The 17,982-nt window shown below is 42.0% G+C and overlaps 1 protein-coding gene across 2 annotated transcripts in view; it reads right to left on the bottom strand.

Annotated features, from left to right (window-relative positions):
* PHF20 (PHD finger protein 20) overlaps positions 1-17,982 on the bottom strand; it is a 145,213-nt gene that overhangs the window by 23,247 nt on the left and 103,984 nt on the right. For both annotated transcript variants that reach the window (XM_040638250.1, XM_040638251.1), the window contains 3 exons: positions 6,431-6,529; positions 5,188-5,352; positions 4,039-4,217 (listed from right to left, as the gene is read on the bottom strand). In XM_040638250.1, the coding sequence (XP_040494184.1) occupies positions 4,039-4,217; positions 5,188-5,352; positions 6,431-6,529 (443 nt within the window). The remainder of the gene's footprint in view (positions 1-4,038; positions 4,218-5,187; positions 5,353-6,430; positions 6,530-17,982) is intronic.

Raw genomic sequence — 17,982 nt, 5'->3', positions numbered from 1 at the left:
TTAAATGTCTGCCTTCAGCTCAGGTCATGATACCAAGGGTCCTGAGATCGAACCTCGTGTTGGGCTCCCCTCTCAGCTGGGAGTCTGCTACTCCTTCTCCTTGTGTGCCTCCCCCAGCTCGTGCGCATGCTCGCTCTCTCAAATAAATATCTTTTTAAAAAAATTATAAAATGGCTATACCAATACACTATTTTTTCACTTATCTTTTTTTTTTAACATTTTTTTAATTTGAGAGAGCACACATGGTGTGTCAGCACGGGGAGGGGCAGAAGGAGAGGCAGAGTGAGAGAATCTCAAGCAGACTCCCTGCTGAGCATGGAGCCTGACCAGGGGCTCAGTCTCATGACCCTGAGATCATGATCTGAGCTAAAATCAAGAGTCAGACACTCAATGGACTAAGCTACCCAAGTACCCCTTTTTTTCACTTATCTGAAGAGCAAAGATAAAGCTTGGTAATACCCTCTACTGAAAAGGGTGCTCCTAAGACCTCACTGGTACAGCCTCCAGGGAGAGTTTATATAATATTGCTATGACAAACAAAAATATTTATCAAAATTATACATGCACATAACCTGTGGCCCAGGAATTCTACTTCCAAAACTTGGTCCAACAGGTGTACTTACACAAAATTATTCATTACTGCTAAGGTTAGAAACCATCTAAATGTCATCAACGTGGGAAGGGGTTCAATAAATGATGATCCATCCATTATACAGCCATAAAAAAGAATAAAGAAGTTTTTTATGTTTGAAAATGAAATGGGCGTCAACTTATATATTGATAAATGAGAAAAGATACTGAAAATACTACATACAAAGTAACATTTGTGTTTAAAAAAAGAAAGATGGTTGCACAGCAATGTAAATGTACTGAGTTCATCTAATGCCACATACACTTAAAAATGGTAAATTTTATGTTATTTTACCACCAAATAAAAAAGGGGGGGAGGAAGAGAAAAAATTTGTTATCGCTTGCTTAGCCACAGAGTGTTTCCAAAATGCTACAAAAGAAGCTGATAAAGGGTACTTCCCATGAAGGGGGATGTGGGGTCAGATTTTTTTCTCTATACCTATGTATACTTTTTGGACTTTGAACTATATGAATGCTCTATGTAGCAACAAACAAATAATATGAATTTTAAGACAAAGCTTTTAAAATGGACTTCTGGTTAAAACTGCTATACAACTTTTACTGGGCTTGGCACCTAATACATGTTTGTTAGTCTAGGGCAAACTATAGCCCAGAGGCTAAATTCAGTTCAAGTCCTGTTTTTGTAAGTAAAGTGTCATATGAATACATCCATGCTCACTTATCATGTAATGCCTATGGCTGATTGGGGCAAAGCTGAGTAGCTGCAATAAAGAACACATGGCCCTCAAAGCCTACAATATTTATGACCTAGCCCTTTAAGAAAAAGTTTGCCCAAACCTGTCCTGTAACAATTAAAATAATTTAAATATCCGGGGGCGCCTGGGTGGCACAGCGGTTAAGCGTCTGCCTTCGGCTCAGGGCGTGATCCCGGCGTTATGGGATCGAGCCCCACATCAAGCTCTTCTGCTATGAGCCTGCTTCTTTCTCTCCCACTCCCCCTGCTTGTGTTCCCTCTCTCGCTGGCTGTCTCTATCTCTGTCGAATAAATAAATAAAATCTTTAAAAAATAATGATAATAAAATAAAATAAATAAAATAAAATAATTTAAATATCCGATGGATTTCCTGAGGTTCATTTTTATGTGATACCCAGATTTCTCAAATATTCATGATTATTAAGTAGGATTTTAACCTCCCAATGATTTATATTACTAGCACTGGTAAATAAAATCAAATAATAATTTACTTATGTTAATACCAATCAAATAATGGAAATAATCAGAGAAAATCACTCCTCTAAAGTAACGTATGCATCTTCTAGGAAACAAACTCTAAATGTATTCTAGGGTAGTGCAAATTACCAATGTAAATAAAAAATTTATTTAAAAAATAATCATCGAATCTTCCTAGATGAAGAAGACATTTAAAACTAGATGATGAACACATTTAGTAAGTTTAAATTGCATTTGTTCCAGAGCTCCCTCTAAATATATGCCTTTTGCTAAAGTTACTGAGTGGAAAAGGCATATTGCTCATAATGACAGGGAATGTTAAAAACTGTCCCTCTATACCACAAAGCAAGTGGACAGCAGAGAAAAGTCTTCTACGGCAAAACATGAGGTGTTTTGAAGTGAGCTCATCGTCACCACAACACCCCAGGAAGCCAAAGCGTTGAGCTGAGCTGAGCTAGGGGAAGGCCATGCAGAGCCTGGGAAGAGATGAAAGTCAGTTTCTGACTCTGCCCTGTAACAGCTGGCATGGCCTCAACAGCTCCAAACTTAAGTTTCCTCACAGAGCACATAATGCCACACCAAGCTCTGCCTCCCCGAACACCCCCTATCATCCTTGCTACTTATAGAAAAGTCAATAGGAAAAGTACAGTGGATCAGAACTAGGTCTCTTCTGAAATAGCCCTGCCAGGAAGGGCCTTTACTACTCACCCACTAAAGATTTCTATAGACAAATGAAGACCAAATCAGGCTTCCAAGACCCAGAACTGACCACACGCCCCACCGAGAGACAGGATAAGAACTAACCATCTTCAACATCCTTTTAAAAACCAAACTTAAAAAAAAATTCTACGTAAACGATAGTTTCCATGTTGTGTGAGAGTTTTCAAATTGTAGTCCACTGAGTTTCAAAGGTTCTGCAAATGGGCATCTTTCTAAAAATAAGAATATTTTTTAAAATTAAAACAAGAAATGCATCTTCAAATGTGTCCCAAACATAAAGTTAAGACAACATAACCCACCAGTATATGTAGCTCTGTACTGCTAGGCTAGCTCAGTATTGTGCTACACTTGGAATAAAGCTTTCCCTCCCATCTCTGATTAATCAGTGACCATGCAGCATGCTGTTTAGGAAAAGTCACCCATACAAATGGCCATGTCTCACAAAAAGAGAAAAACTATTGAGTCACTAAAATGCTTCAAGTTGGCAACTCTCACGCACAACCCTGACTGCATGTCAGACTTCACGGGAAAAAGCACACCATTCACATTTCTGAATTCAAAAGTGAAGATGATCTACTTTGAACTTTCAAAACTACTGCTTTTAAACTTGTTATACATTTTGTGGTTCTATGAAAGAATCCGTTAGGAAAATGGGTTTTGATGTTAAAAAGGTTTGAAAATCACTGACCTAAGGCTTACTAAAGGTCATAAATATCATTGAAACCATGTATGTACTCTGAATTCCCAGACGTTACCATGAAGGCTACTGAAAAACAAAGAAATTCCCAAAGACTCCTAACCAATATAACCATGACTTACTTGAAAAACTCAGGTTCCCTAGACAGTCCAGGCAGCTGCCAAGACACGCAGTGTATTTATGACAGCCTTGGGAGTCATCCAGCCAGCAGCCACATCACCAGAACTGTCATCAAGAGCAAGAAAAGGGCCAGAGGCGAGCAGGTGCTGGCCAGTGATGCTGTCCCCAAGCAGGCAGGGAGGCCCACCCCGCAGGCACATCCCAAATTTGGAAATGACAGATACAAATGTCAGGAAAATAAAGAACAAGAAACAGACAAGTTATGAAACTGGCCTCCATATAGAAATTTTACATCAGAGAGAAAGTAAGGGACCATAGGAAGATTCAACTGCCACTCAAGAGATTCAGATCCCTGCTGTTCAACTCCTCACTGTGTGACCAACAGGCAAGGCCCTTCCCATTTGTGGATCCCAGCTGCCCCAAGCAGAGCAGGACACTTTTAGACTCAGTGATGTTTCAAGTCCTCTCTCATTCTATTAATAGGCTATTTACCTCAGCCTGAGATTCAGAAGAAGCTGAATTAAAAAGTAAGCTCAATGTGCTGCTGGTAATACTGCCTATCTGGCTGGGGCTTCTAAAAGGACTCTGTGTTTGCTGTCCTCAAACTGCAGTCCCTCCAAATTTCCTCCAAGGACCAGTTTGTGTTTCTCTATGCCTGTCTCATGGAAGCTCTACCTACCTGAATCATGAAGTCATTTTCCTCCTGAACCTCACAGATGCAGCGGACCACTTCAAAATCATAGCGGTCGTCCCCATCAAGTTCCTCGTCTGGGTTGGTGGTCACATCAACATCTTGACCATACTCCTCATCGCTCCAAAGAAAGCTCTCAGAAGAGGACTCACTCAGATTATCCTCCTCTGAGAGGGAAGGAAAAACAACAGTCACTATTTTAAATTAAAATTTTCAAAAACCTAGAATGTCAAGAGTGGAAGTGACCTTACACCCCCGCTCCTCTAGGAACTTTTGCAGAGCTGGGAACCAGGAACTCCAATCTGTTCCTTGGGCCTGTCATTCAGCAACAGCCCAAATGACATATGCTGCCTGATGATGAACTGAACTCCATTCCTCATTTTACTGAGAGTGAAGCCCAAAGTAAGTGGCAGCTCAAGGTCACAGAGCTCATTGGCAGAGAGGTTGCAATTCCCTATGAACTACACAGATCGTCATCCTAATGATTCATATGTTCCTCAACCTCATCCCTTCCACCCAGGACCTGGCTCACCGTCAAGTCTACATCCAGAGCCATCTTTAAAACTCTGTAGACAGTAGGAAATGAAAAAGGGGCAGATTCCAGGGATAATCAGAACTAGAATCACTAGATCTTGGTGCCCGATTAGTTCTAATTACAGCTAACCTTTACTGATCACTTATTTTGTACCAGACACTGTTGTAAGTACTTTCCATATGCTTATGAAGTCCTTCCAAACTCACAATCACCCTCTAAATTGCTGGAGAAGAAGCAGCTTCAAGGTTGACTCAGATTTCCCCAAGCAATCAGGTGAGATGCAGACTCCATCAATAAGAAATGGAGCAATGAGAAGGGTAGGTATGCAAGAGGATGGGGTATAATGGATTTGGGGGGTTACAGACATACTGGCCTGGAGGTACCTAAGAGGCATTCAACTAAAACCAAAGTTGGAGAGAGAGAAAGTTCAGGAAAGGCACAGCTAATAGCCTTTGTTTTATTTGATGTACTTCTTTATTTTGAAAATATAACAGACTGTACTTGCAGAGGGCCTGGGGAGTAAGTTACAGTGTCAACATAAATCCAGCCTTCTCCAACTATAGTGCTATACAAATGATCAAGTCAGCAGACAGTCTCCTTACCGGATACTTTCCCTTTCCCTTTATGGTTTCCAGATTCTGAGCCATGGAGCTGTGGGCTCATATGGACCCCAGGTTTATGTGAGGACCCACACCTGGTGACAGCAAATGTCTTGGGTGGAGAAGGTTCCTGAGAGGTATCACTGATCTCCTCACTGCAAGGGCATTCTGGAAGATAGGATCAAAAAGGAATTAGTATCCCCACATATCATCAGGGCATTCCAGAATGAATCCCATCCAACCAACAGCTCCACTGTTCAAACAACTCCACAGCAGAGAAGAGATTCAACTACAAAGGGGTGTGGAGGATAGATTTAGGGATTAATACTTCTGGCTACCTCCAAGAACCTCAAAATCAAAAGCTTCCTCCTCACCATCACCCTTCTCCCCTTTTTTCTGATAAGACTGTTTTTCTAAGCCAAAAGATAATTAAGAATAAAACATGGCATCCCTTTGGCTCCCAAGGTGGGAACACTGATTTTCTTAACATCTTTGTAGGAGCTAGATACACACTCTTCAAGAAATAAATCCTTTAGTGAAAGGTTGAGATATGTGTTTGAGTTGTGTGTAGGGGCGCCTGGATGGTGCAGTCAGTTAAGCATTTGACTCTTGGTTTCGGCTCAGGTTGTGATCTTAGGGTCATGAGACTGAGCCTCACGCTGGGCTCTGCACTCAGCACAGAGTCTGCTTAAGAATCTGTCCCTCTCCCTCTTCTCACCCCCTCTAGCTCTCACTCTCTCAAATAAATAAATAAATCTTAAAAAAAATAAAGAAAAAGGAGTTGAGTATACAAGGGGCGCCTGGCTGGCTCAGGTGGTAGAACATGCAACTCTTGATCTTGGGGTCATAAGAGCCCCACGTTAGGTGTAGAGATTATTCAAAAACAAAATCTTAAAAAAAAAAAAAAAAAAAAAGAAGAGTCGTGTGTACAAACAAATACAGTCATTCATCTGCATATCCTCTCTTACTATAATGTTTTCACATGCACTACCCTATGACAGGGCACATTGGCCAATGCTGCAAGAAAAGAAGGCCTTCCTAAATGCCAGTGTGGCCTTGTAACACCCAGGATGAACAGACTCCTCCCCTGCCAAGGTGTATGCTAGGCTGAGCCCACAAGCTCCCTCAAAGGCCTATGGCCCCTCCTCTCCTCAGTGCAAGCTCAGAGGCCAGAACTGGAGAGAAAGCAACCCCTCCCCAACCCAGGATAGGAAACCCAAGTGAAACACCCCAGGGAAAAAATTACCAGGTTTGGTTTTCTTTTTCTTTTTCTTTTTTTTCTTTGGCTTCACTCTCACAAACTCTTTGAATTTCTTCTCTTTATTCTTTTCTTTGTCTTTTGCAGCTGGAATTAAAAATAAGTATAAGATAAGTCTTGGCTTTCTAACCTCTTGTTTCCATTGCTAAGATGTTTATTCTCAAGTAAGTATGTTCAATGTGAGGAACTAAAATGGGCAAAGGAACAGAGTTCTGGATCTGGTTCTGCCTACGAGGTTACCTTCCATCCCCCTCAAGGCTCTGGAACCCCTTCTCCATCATCTAGCCTTTCGATCAATACTGAGCAACTCTGGCCCACTGCCTGTTATTTTAAGTTTTATTGAAACACACCATGCTCATTCGTTATATATTGATGATGGCTGCTTTCACACTTCAGCAGCAGAGTTGAGGAGTGAAGATGGAGACTTCACGGCCCTCAAAGCTGAAAATATTTGGCCCTTACAGATTAAGTTTGCCAACCGTACTTAGATCAAGACTCTTCACTGGCTACATACTACAATCACCGGGTGAGATTTTTAAAAAGTGAGTGCCCAGGGCCCACTCACAGAAATGCTGATTTATGTGGCTTATGGTGTGACCTGCATGTCAAGATTTTTTTTCTTTTTTTTTTTAATAATTGAGGTACAATTCACATAAAATTACCCATTTAAAAATGAACAGTTCACACTTTTCAAACACCACAACTTCATTCTCTACTACTCTTCACAGCAAACTCAAGTCATCAACACTCCCTGGTCCAAACTTCTCACTTCAGTTTTTCCTAATTCCATTCTAAAAAGCTTCCCACCCACCACTCTTGAGGCTATTTTCAGTTTTCAAAGTTAACAATAGCCTTACCATTGCAAAAATCCAGTTGTTTTGCTTATCAAATGTGTCCATAGCATTTCATATAATTGATCAAGCCTTACTCTGTAGATGTCAAGAAGTGTTTAAGCACACATATCTTGGGACCTAACCACTTTACTCCTAGATATTTACTCAAGAGTAGGGATACTGTGTCCACACAGAGACAGGTACACGAATGCCCGCTGCAGCTGTAGTTGTAATCACAAAAGGAAAAAATGCTCAAATGTCCACCAGTAAATGAATGCATCATTTGTGGTGTGTTCACACAATGGAATACTTTTCAGCAATAAAATCATGAAGTATTAATATGCGCAGCAATCTAAGGGAATCTCAATACGCTAAAAGGAGCCAGATAAAACCTAATATATACTGCATGATTTCATCTGTATAAAATTCTGGAAGATGAAAAGTAATCTATAAAAAACAGTGCCTGATGACAGGAAGGGAGGGCTGGAAAGGAGGAATTAAAAAGGGGCATGGGGAAAGTCTGGGAGGCAACAGATGTGTTTGCTATCTTGACTATGTCGCTCTTCAAATTATACAGTTTAAATACGGGCAATTCACTGCACAATTAAGCTTCAATAAAGCTGTAAAAAAAAAAAAAAAGTCCAGTGGTATGTAGTACATTCACCACATTGTGCAACCAGCTCTACCTAGCTCCAAAACACTCCCATCACTCCTAAGGAAAATTCTTTACCACTAAGCAGTTTCTCCCTAGCCCCTCAATCCCTGGTGACCACCACTCCACATCTGTCACTACACATATATCTATTCCAGACATTTCATATAAATGCAATCACACAATATGTGACCTTCTGTGTCTGGCTTCTTTCACTTAGCATGTTTCCAAGGGCATCAAAAACCGATGATCACAAAGCAGTTATGGAGTAAGGTAAACAATCAGATTCAACTGATTTTTAACTAAGCACTTCTGTGCAAAGAAACCACAAACATCTCATTTAATCCTAACAACAACCTGTGTATATCATTTTCATTTTACAGATGGGGAAGCTAAAGCTCAGGGGTGAAGGCACCTGCCTGACATCACACAGATACCTGAAAACAGGTTCATCTGGTTCTTCGGCACCATGTTAGCACAACAGCCCAGGCCTCTCACCCTAAGGGACGTCCAGAAACCATCAGAGAGGAGAGTGGGATGACCTCCTAGCTGACAAGCCTGGGCTCTACAGACAGAAGTTAATCTACTGGCTAAAGAACACAGGATTTAAGGGTCTCTAAGTTCCCTCCCAGTTAAAGTAGTCCATAACTGAGAAACAAAGTTCAACAAACAAAACTCTAGAAAATACCTTAGTCTAATTTACAAAAATACTCAATTTAAGATTAAGAAACCAAGGTCCAATGCAATAAACCGACCTGGCTAATCATACGGCTGATTAGCAAAACACAGTCAAGTGCCTCCTGAATTTTATAAAAGTTATCAACCATATTTACTTTCCTCTGATCCTGGGAACAGTCTTCCTCAGATATAAAAACAGAACTCATGGGGCGCCTGGGTGGCTCAGTCGATTAAGCATCTGACTCTTGATTTCGTGGTCATGGAATCAAGCCCTGAGTTGGGCTCTGCTCTCAGCGCCTAGTGGGCTTGAGGATTTTCTCTCCCTCCCGCTTTGCCCCTCCCCCCACTCTCGTGCTCGCTTATTACACACATTAGAAAGGAAGAAATAAAACTATCTTTGTTTGCAGAGATAGGGCTGTCTACGTAGAAAATCCCAAAGAATTGACCCAAAACAAAAAAAACAAAAAAAACCCTGCTGGAACTAATAGTGATTTTATCAAGGCTGTGAAGAAACAAGGTTAATATACAAAAGTCCACTGCTTTCCTATATATTAGCAATGAACAACTGGAATTTGAAATCAATAAATTTAGCAAGGAGGCCTGCACGTCTCCACTGGAACTGAAATTAGAATTTGGTTGAGGGGGGTGGCTGGGTGGCTCAGCTGTTAAGCATCTGCCTTCAGCTCAGGTCATGATCCCAGGGTCCTGGGATCAAGCCCTGCATCAGGCTCGCTGCTCGGTGGGAAGCCTGCTTCTCGTTCTCACACTCCCCTTGCTTGTGTTCCCTCTCTTGCTGTCTCTCTCTCTCAAATAAATAAATAAAATCTTAAAAAAAAAAAAAAAAGAATTTGGTTGAGGGAGAGAAGATGATGTGGCTAGAAGCAGATCATGTAGGGCCTTGTAAGGAACTTGGCCTTTACTATGAGCGATTTAGGAGGCCACTGGAAGCCTCAGAGTAAAGTTGTCCCCCTTCAGGCTCCTTGCTCAGCGGGAAGCCCGCTTCTCCCTCTGCCTGCCATTGCCACTGCTTGTGCTGTCTCTCCCTTGCTCTGACAAATATATAAATAAAATCTTTAAAAAAAACACCTCTAAAAAAAAGAAATTGATATATCATCACACACAAACATACAGAAACTGTTGTGCAATCCAGTTTTTGATTTGTAAACTCAGGTTTTAATGACCTCCAAATTAAAGTAACTATATCCATTAGTTTACTGAAAGGCTAACAGCATTAACCCAATTGGTAGAAATGGCTGAAGAAGAGAGATCACCCTGGTCCTGGATCCTTGAGAGGTCAAGATGTAGGGTATAAACTGCCAAGTACCAGGGCATACCCAGTTATCATCTAAGTACGGGAGGGTATTTTTGGTCTTTTTTCATTTCATATTTTATAAAACAGCATCACATCCTTTAGGGAACCCAAAGTCAGTAAAAGAAGAATGGGGTGGTTCATTCCATACAAGGGATTCCCGAAGTCCACACATTATTCAAAGTCATATAATTCATGACTAACATTTCCATAAAATGAAGACATAATGAACACTTTCATTGGCCTACCAGCTTTGAAATCACATGGCTAATGAATTTTCTCGGTTTCTTAGGATTTGAATTAATTCAAATTTTGCACATAAGACTTTTTGTATCATACAACTTCAAACATAATTTTGCATAAAATGCAGCTATACCTTAACATCATTACCACTCAACAGAGGAGGAAGTGAAATTCAGAGAAGCTGCAAGATCATGTAGACTGCTGATCGGAAAAGGAGAACTCAGATCTCTGAAAGGACTTGGGCCCTGTGCACAGTCCCTGAAATAGGAAACAGGGCATGGATCTGCTCTGTAGTTCACCACCACCACCACCTGGTTCCCTAGCTCTGCAGGTTTCTTTTCTCTCCCTGCACGTGCTGGGTGTAGGAGACACTGTGGCTATCTCCCAGAATCTCTTTTACCTCTACTTCACTGGGCAGCATGCAAGGGCTTTGAACAGGATTGACTCCACACTCAGTTAAATCAGTAAGAGTAATACCATGGCCCTGGTCGAAATTTTAGGCTTAGATAATCTGAGCCTGGCCAACTGGTTCCTAAGGCAAGGATCGGAATGGACTGATCTGACCCACATGTGGGATCCTGGTCCAACATTTATAAAAAGGATATGTTTTTACTTTCTTGTTAGATTTGAATGAAACAGTATAGAGTCTTAAATGATACTGGCTACCACCCTATGACCACAAGGTATCCAGCCTGAAAACAGCACTGAGAGGCGAGATGGTAAGACAGTCCTGGACTCGAACGTCCCCTGGACTGCCCCATTATGTGAACCAACACACCCTCTTGATTGTAGAGTCAATTCAAATAGGATTTCCTGTTACTTGTAACTAAAAGCATCCCAAGTCTTACAGCTGGTCTGAAATATGGTCACCTTAAGCTTTAAAGAGTCCCCTCCCAAGGCTTCAATTAGAGGAGTAAACAATGAAGATAAAAAGAAGAGCTATTCTGGGAAGTTCTGCTATACAGGCCTATGAATGCAGAGGGAAGAGAGAAAATCTTCAGAGTCTCACCCTGGCTTCCTGCTGAAAACTGGGAAGTCGCACATGGCCTGAGATGGCAGAGCTCACAGGGACAAATGTCCAGCAGTGACTAAGCTAATGCAGATGATTCCCTGAGGTACAGGGGTAGACAAGCTGACAACAGGCAGAATGCATTCGGACTACCCATGTACACAGGAAGTCTCCTACAGGGAAGCACTCCTACTCCCCACTCCAGGACCCAGGGGCAGGGCATCCTTCCCTGGAATCCTAAAAGACCAGACACAGAGCCTAAAGTGAGGCTGCAGAGCCTTTGCAACTAGATTCAAATCGTGGCTCTACCACCTGCTAGATGAATAGATATTGGTTCAAGTTAACCCAACTCATCTGCATCTCAGTTTCTAATTTATCAACTGGGCACAACAGTACCCACATCATAGGGTTTTTTTTTAGAATTAAACAAGACAATACAAGTAAAGAACCTGGAACAGTGCCTAGCACATGGCAAGTTCTCAAATGTTAGCTGTTGCTATCTTGCTTGTAATACCCTCTCCATGAAGGGTGAGACTGGTCTGCTGTCAGTTCTCTCCTTGGACAGCTTGACCAATTGTTCCATGACCCACACAATATGAACCTGACTGTGAAGCTTCTTCCAGATTGCCCAAGCTTGGCTGCACAAAGAGCAATTTCCTGCCAAGGTTCTGGATCAGAGAGCAGCTTGTCACCTGAGGAGGGCAAGGCTTTTCTAGGATGGCCACTTGTCTCCTCAGGCTGTAGGTGTCCATTAGAAGTACTAGAGCCCTTTTCTCCCTCTGTACAGCCTGCTCCCTATTTCTCCACCAGACCATCACCAACTTATGAGAGCAGGACATTAGACTGCTGCTTCCAGGAGGGAAAGGCACAGAATAACATCACCATCACCTATGGGAGAACTGCCTGTACACCACAGAGCACAGCCACGTGGCTGGGACAAGCAGCAACCAGAGCATGCTCTGACCTGCATGAAGGGACAGCAAGCAGCTCAAGGGTAGAGCGGAAGTGGGCACACTCTTGGAGGAATTCTCACTGCCTACCAGAGGAGGTCATACTTGTGGCAAACTGCCATTTCACCATGCCTATCTTCCCAGCCTCTTCTCCCAGCAGTTCCCCCACCACCCCATGGATCCCACCAAAACACCAGCCCCACAGGGCCCTCCAATAAACCCCTCTCTCAACCCCTGCATTTTTCTGCCTTAGTTCACATGGCAGAGACTGCTATGCCCTCTCCAATGCCCATTTCTCCACTTCTTTCATTAAGGAAAGAGAACATTTCCCAGCTTCTCCTGAGCAAGGTGAGGTGAGGGACATACATTCTGGCCTATGGGCTATGAACAGAAGTGATCCGACACTTCTGGGTTTTACCCTTAAAAGAAAGAGATATGCCCTTCCCTTCCCAGCAGCTGAAAGGCAAGGTGGTAAGCAATCCTGGACCATGAAGAGGAAAGCAACACCTAAACATAATGCAACAATGAGCTGGCCTTGGACTTCACAGATCCACAAGAGCCACCGTGGGGAGCTTGCAGTGTGACCTGAGAGGGAAATAAACCTCTGCCTTGTTGAAGCAGGGCACTTTGGTTCTTTTAGGCACCGTAATCTAATGAAGCTCATACTACCCTCTTTCCTTTAAGGGGAGAGAGAGCATGTCCCTGTAAGAAGGCCAGTCTAATGCCACAAGGTGTAGATGGCAACAAAGAAGGGTCGGGTCCACTCCAGTGCCTCAAGACTCATTTGGGCCTAAAGCCGAGGGTTACCTAGAGTGAGAATATGAACCAAATGGATGGTACAATAGATAATAAGCACAGGTGAGGCTTCCTTTGATTCTAGAGTATTCCTTCTAGGACAAACTGCTACTGAGGACTGAACTCATCTATGCAGAAACAAACCCAAATACCAAGGAAGCCTGAACTTGCCACTGAAAGAGAATTTATTAAATGGATTCTAGTATTCTGAGAAACCTCATTTGTAAAAGCAAATCTAAACTGACCTTCCAAATTCACTTATGTTACAAAAGGCCTGGCTGAGGGAAGAGGAAACATCTGAAGGCCAGAGTCAGCAGGGGCACCTCAGGGACAAAGGACCATAGCCATTTATTCTCCTCGATGCCTCTTAACCTCCGTTCTGCTTGGTGCCAGCATGAGTATGACTCTCCTATGCCTGAACTTCGTTCAACCCCTCTACCCTTACACTTCAAGCCTTAACTCAAATGTCACCTGTCCTCTCAACATCCAGCCCCTGCTCTACAGGCAAAATCTGAATCTTTGTTTCCACAGCACATTTTATGTTCCTAATACAGAACTTAGCCCTTTTTACTGTATCTGATTATGGGCTTTTCTCCTCACAAGAAAGGGCCTTTTCTCATTCACATCTGATCCTACATCATCACTTTAGAAATGAGGAAATCAGATCCGTGAAGAGCTCAGATCACAAGTGAACAGTAGCAGGACCGCTGCTAAGATTCAGTCTGTGGATTCTCAGACCAGAACTGCATCTCCTGCTCAGCCTAACCAGTAAGAAAATTGAAAGAAACAAAAAACAATCTCTGCAGACCATTTTCTGGAGCTCATGGAACAGAAGCACCAGGAATCTCCATCTGAGAACTCCATTAGATTTCAAGGTCCCATAAGCCATAATCAGAGCACTCAGCATAAAGGGAGTATTTTTTTACAGTAATTATCCCTAAGCACCACAAGTCCTGTAACAGTCTATCTGTTTTACACTTAAGCATAATGTCAAGTTCACAATGCCTGTGAACTTAGGACACAAGCTGCCTGGTGTCAGAGCCCCACCTTGGAACATCTCCCCACCTGAACCTACCCCCCACCTGAAATTCCACCCCTAAGGATAAGGGCTTTCTTAGAAGTCTGAGCAAAACCTAGATACATTGAGAAGAGGTGAGCTATTAAGCTGGTCTTATTCTTTCAAATCTTGAGAAATTTAGTTATCAGATTAGTCATGTACTCAGCAAAACCATGAGGAAACAGAAGGAGGCTTTGATGGGAGTAAGTGAGGGGAGATGCCTGGAACAGGGGGTTTTCTGGACGCTTGGGGTCTGTAGAATCTTCTAAATACCCTGCTGTGTTTGCTCTCATTGACAGCCAGCGTCATGACAAAGGCTGAACGTGGCTACTGACCCCAGTTCACTGATGATGATGACTGAGGCTCCTACTGGTTAGTAGCACAGGCAGGACTAGTGGCCAGGGTTTTCATTAACCACCTAGAACGCAACAAGGTAAACAGTCTGGTTTACTTTAGCCTAGTCACTGCTGGCTATCTCCACAATCAGGCACGGGGCAGTTGTGAAATCATCCATGAGGTCTGTGTCCACTTGACATGAGGACAGGGGTGTGAGCTTCCCTAGCTGCACAAAACTGCTCTCCACTGAAGAGCATACAGGAAAGGAATGACCAGGCTCTACCCCAAACAGTCAGTGAGTGGCCTGTGAGTGCCACCATATGGACCAGTCTTATAGAAGATCAGCAGGGGAGTAACAAGTTAAAAAGCAGGGGAATTTAAAAATCCCTTTTGTTCACCCTAAAGAATTTGGTATTGCCCACCCCTGCCAGCCAGGTGAGTATATCCACAGCAGGTCTTATTATTAAAAAGGAAACTGGCAGGCAAAAATTCAACAACAGACTTCCAGATCACAGTCAAAGGATCCCTCGGCATTAAGAGAGAGAATAAAATCTCAGGCAGGTATGTTGGTATAAGACCCAAGGGCAGTACACAAAAGTGAAAATCAATCACTCAGGTTTTTTAATTATACCAAAATGGCAACAACTTGCATATTGATTTTGTAGCTCCTTAGTAGTAGTCAGTTGAGTTTAGAACTCAGATCTCTAACTGCCTGGTTTAATGATTTCACCGAGACAAAGAGCTACTATTCATTAAGAGTTTACTATCAGCCAGATACCGTGCTAAGCATTTTGCATTATATTGCATTCAATGTAACAAAGCTCTGAGGTCGGTAATACTATTATCTTCATTTCACAGAGGGGAAAATTAAAGTTCAGCAAGTTCTTTGCCCAAAGTCACATAACAAACAAGCGGTAAAGGCTGGATTCAAATTCAGGTGGGCTGACTCTGAGCCTGCACACATTACTAACACAAATCAAGACCCTCAAGCATATTTAATTGGGAATCCCTAAACCAGACAAGCAACCCGCACACAGCCAGACATCCACCCTGTACTCAGGTGCATTATACTGGGCAAGGTTCCTCCTCAGACAATTACCATGATCAGAGACAGGCAGAATTATGCCCTAGCAGAGGGCACACACCATGGTGGTCAGGCAAAGCATAACTTTCCTCAGTCCCCTTATGGCCTCCTGTCAAGCCTCAGCCTTTGGAATAACATGGTTCAAGAGGCTCTGTGTCATCTGGTATAGACTGCACCCACGTCCACTTGCTCCCTAGTCCTGCCTGCTCAGATGTCACTCCATCACTGTATCCACTGACTACTATTTCTACTGGGTCCTGACACCTCAATCTGGTCTCCACTTATCAACACAATTACCAATCCCTAAGCACTAGCTGTGTCCACAGATCTGAGCAGAGCCCATGGGATACTGAAGCAACAATGTTAATTCCTCCCTAAAAACAGTTACAATCTAGCTGAAGAGCTCATACCAATGCACCAACTTCAGTCATACATGGCTGGATGAGACAAAATTATGGTGAAGTCGAAGAAGGAAATGCACATCCTGCCTAAGGGACCTTATAATAGGTTCATTAAACAGATTAGCTCACAAACTCATCGTAAGAACTCATCAAGTTTATGAAGAAGACAGAAGTCAAGAAACCTACAAAAAGTCCAACAGCGGTTACAAGAATTGGATAGGATTCACAACTCATATGGCCAGCATTAAGAGAAGAAAACTGGCTGAGAAAGTATTACAACAATCAAGGCAAGAGAGGAAAACCACTGTCCTATCCTCAAATACCAGATTCATTTTTATCTGGTTTTGAATTGTATATAAAACCATATCATATAGGTTATGAGCTGTGTTACACTAGCTTCTTTGGCTCAACATTATATTTGTAAGATGCACCCACATTGGTGGATATGGCTGCGGTCCACTCACTGCTATGTAGTATTCACTGGATCAAGACACCACAATTTATTTACTCTACTTACACATTTACAGGCACACCTCCGAGATATTGCAGGCTTGGTTCCAGATTACGACAATAAAACAAAAGTCACAATAAAGTGAGTCAAATGAATTCTTTGGGTTCCCAGTGCATACAAAAGGTATGTTTACACTATACTGTAGTCAAAAAGTATGCAATAACATTATGTATTTTTGAAAAAAAATGTACACAACTAAATAAAAAATATTGCAAAAAATTGCTAATCGTCATCTGAGTTTTCGGCAAGTCATAATTACTGACTGCAGATCAGTGTAACACAAAATAATACTGAAAAACTTTGAATAGACACGTAGACCAATGGAAGAGAGTAGAAAACCCAGAAAGAATCCCACAACTATATGGCCATTTTATCTTCAACAAAGAAGGAAAGACTATGCAGTGGGAAAAAGACAGTCTCTTCAACAAATGGTGCTGGGAAGACTGGACAGCTACATAAAAAAGAATGAAACTGGACCACTTTTTTACACCACACACAAAAATAAACTCAAAATGGATTAAAAACCTGTGTGTGAGACTTGCAAACCATAAAAATCCTAGAAGAGAGCACAGGCAGTAATGTCTCTGGCATCAGCCACAGCAACATTTTTCTAGACAAGTCTCCTGAGGGAAGGGAAATGAAAGAAAAATAAACAACTGGGACTACATCAAAATTATAAGCTTCTGCACAGGAAAGGAAACAATCAATAAAACTAAAAGACAACCTACTGAATGGGAGAAGATAACAGTAAATGGCATATCTGACAAAGGGTTAGTATCCAAAATATGATATAAAGAACTTATAAAACTCAGGGCCCCTGGATAGCTCAGTCGGTTAGGCATCTGCCTTGGGCTCAGGTCACGATCCCAGGGTCCTGGGAGCAAGTCACACATTGGGCTCCCTGCTTAGCTGGGAGCCTGCTTCTCCCTCTCCCTCTGCCTGCCGCTCCCCCTACTTACACGCACTCTCTGTCAAGTATATAAATAAAATCTTAAAAAAAAAAAAAAAAAAGAATCTGAGGGCACATGGGTGGCTCAGTCGGTTACGGATATGCCTTTGGCTCAGTCATGATCCCAGGGTCCTGGAATGGAGTCCCATGTCCGGCTCCCTGCTCAGCAGGGAGTCCAATTCTCCCTCTCCTTCTGCTCCTCTCCTTGCTCAGCTCTCACTCTCTCTCTCTCAAAAAAATAAAATAAATAAATAAAATATTTTTTAAAAATCTGAAGGAAATACGGAAAAAAGTTAACATTTGTTAGTCTGGGCAGGGGATGGATATATGCATGTTTGCTATATAATCCCATGTACTTTTCTATATGCTTAAAATATTCCAGAATTTTAAAAACAAAATACTAAAAAATCACTGAGATATTTTTTATCAGATACACAATAATTTAAAATTTGATAATATCAATAAGAATGTAAAAAAATTGATACACATAACTGGTTGGTAGATTATAAACCAGGATAAGTTTTTCAAAAGGTGACTTGGCCTCATTCATCAGAAGTTTAAATATGCACATACCTTTTGCCAAAGCACATCACCTCCAGGAATTTAACCCATTGGGCTTACTTGTACACAGGGGCAAATTTATCTTTGGGAGGTTTACTTTACTTTACCACTGGATAGTGTGAAAAAAATTAGAAAAATATAAATTTTTTATAGGAAGAATGTTTAAAATACA

Source organism: Ursus maritimus, unplaced genomic scaffold (assembly GCF_017311325.1).
Source record: "Ursus maritimus isolate PB19 unplaced genomic scaffold, ASM1731132v1 scaffold_22, whole genome shotgun sequence".
NCBI classification, from domain to species: Eukaryota; Metazoa; Chordata; class Mammalia; order Carnivora; family Ursidae; genus Ursus; species Ursus maritimus.
The sequence above is the reverse complement of the archived record's forward strand: the minus strand, read 5'-3'. Positions and strand labels throughout refer to the sequence as shown.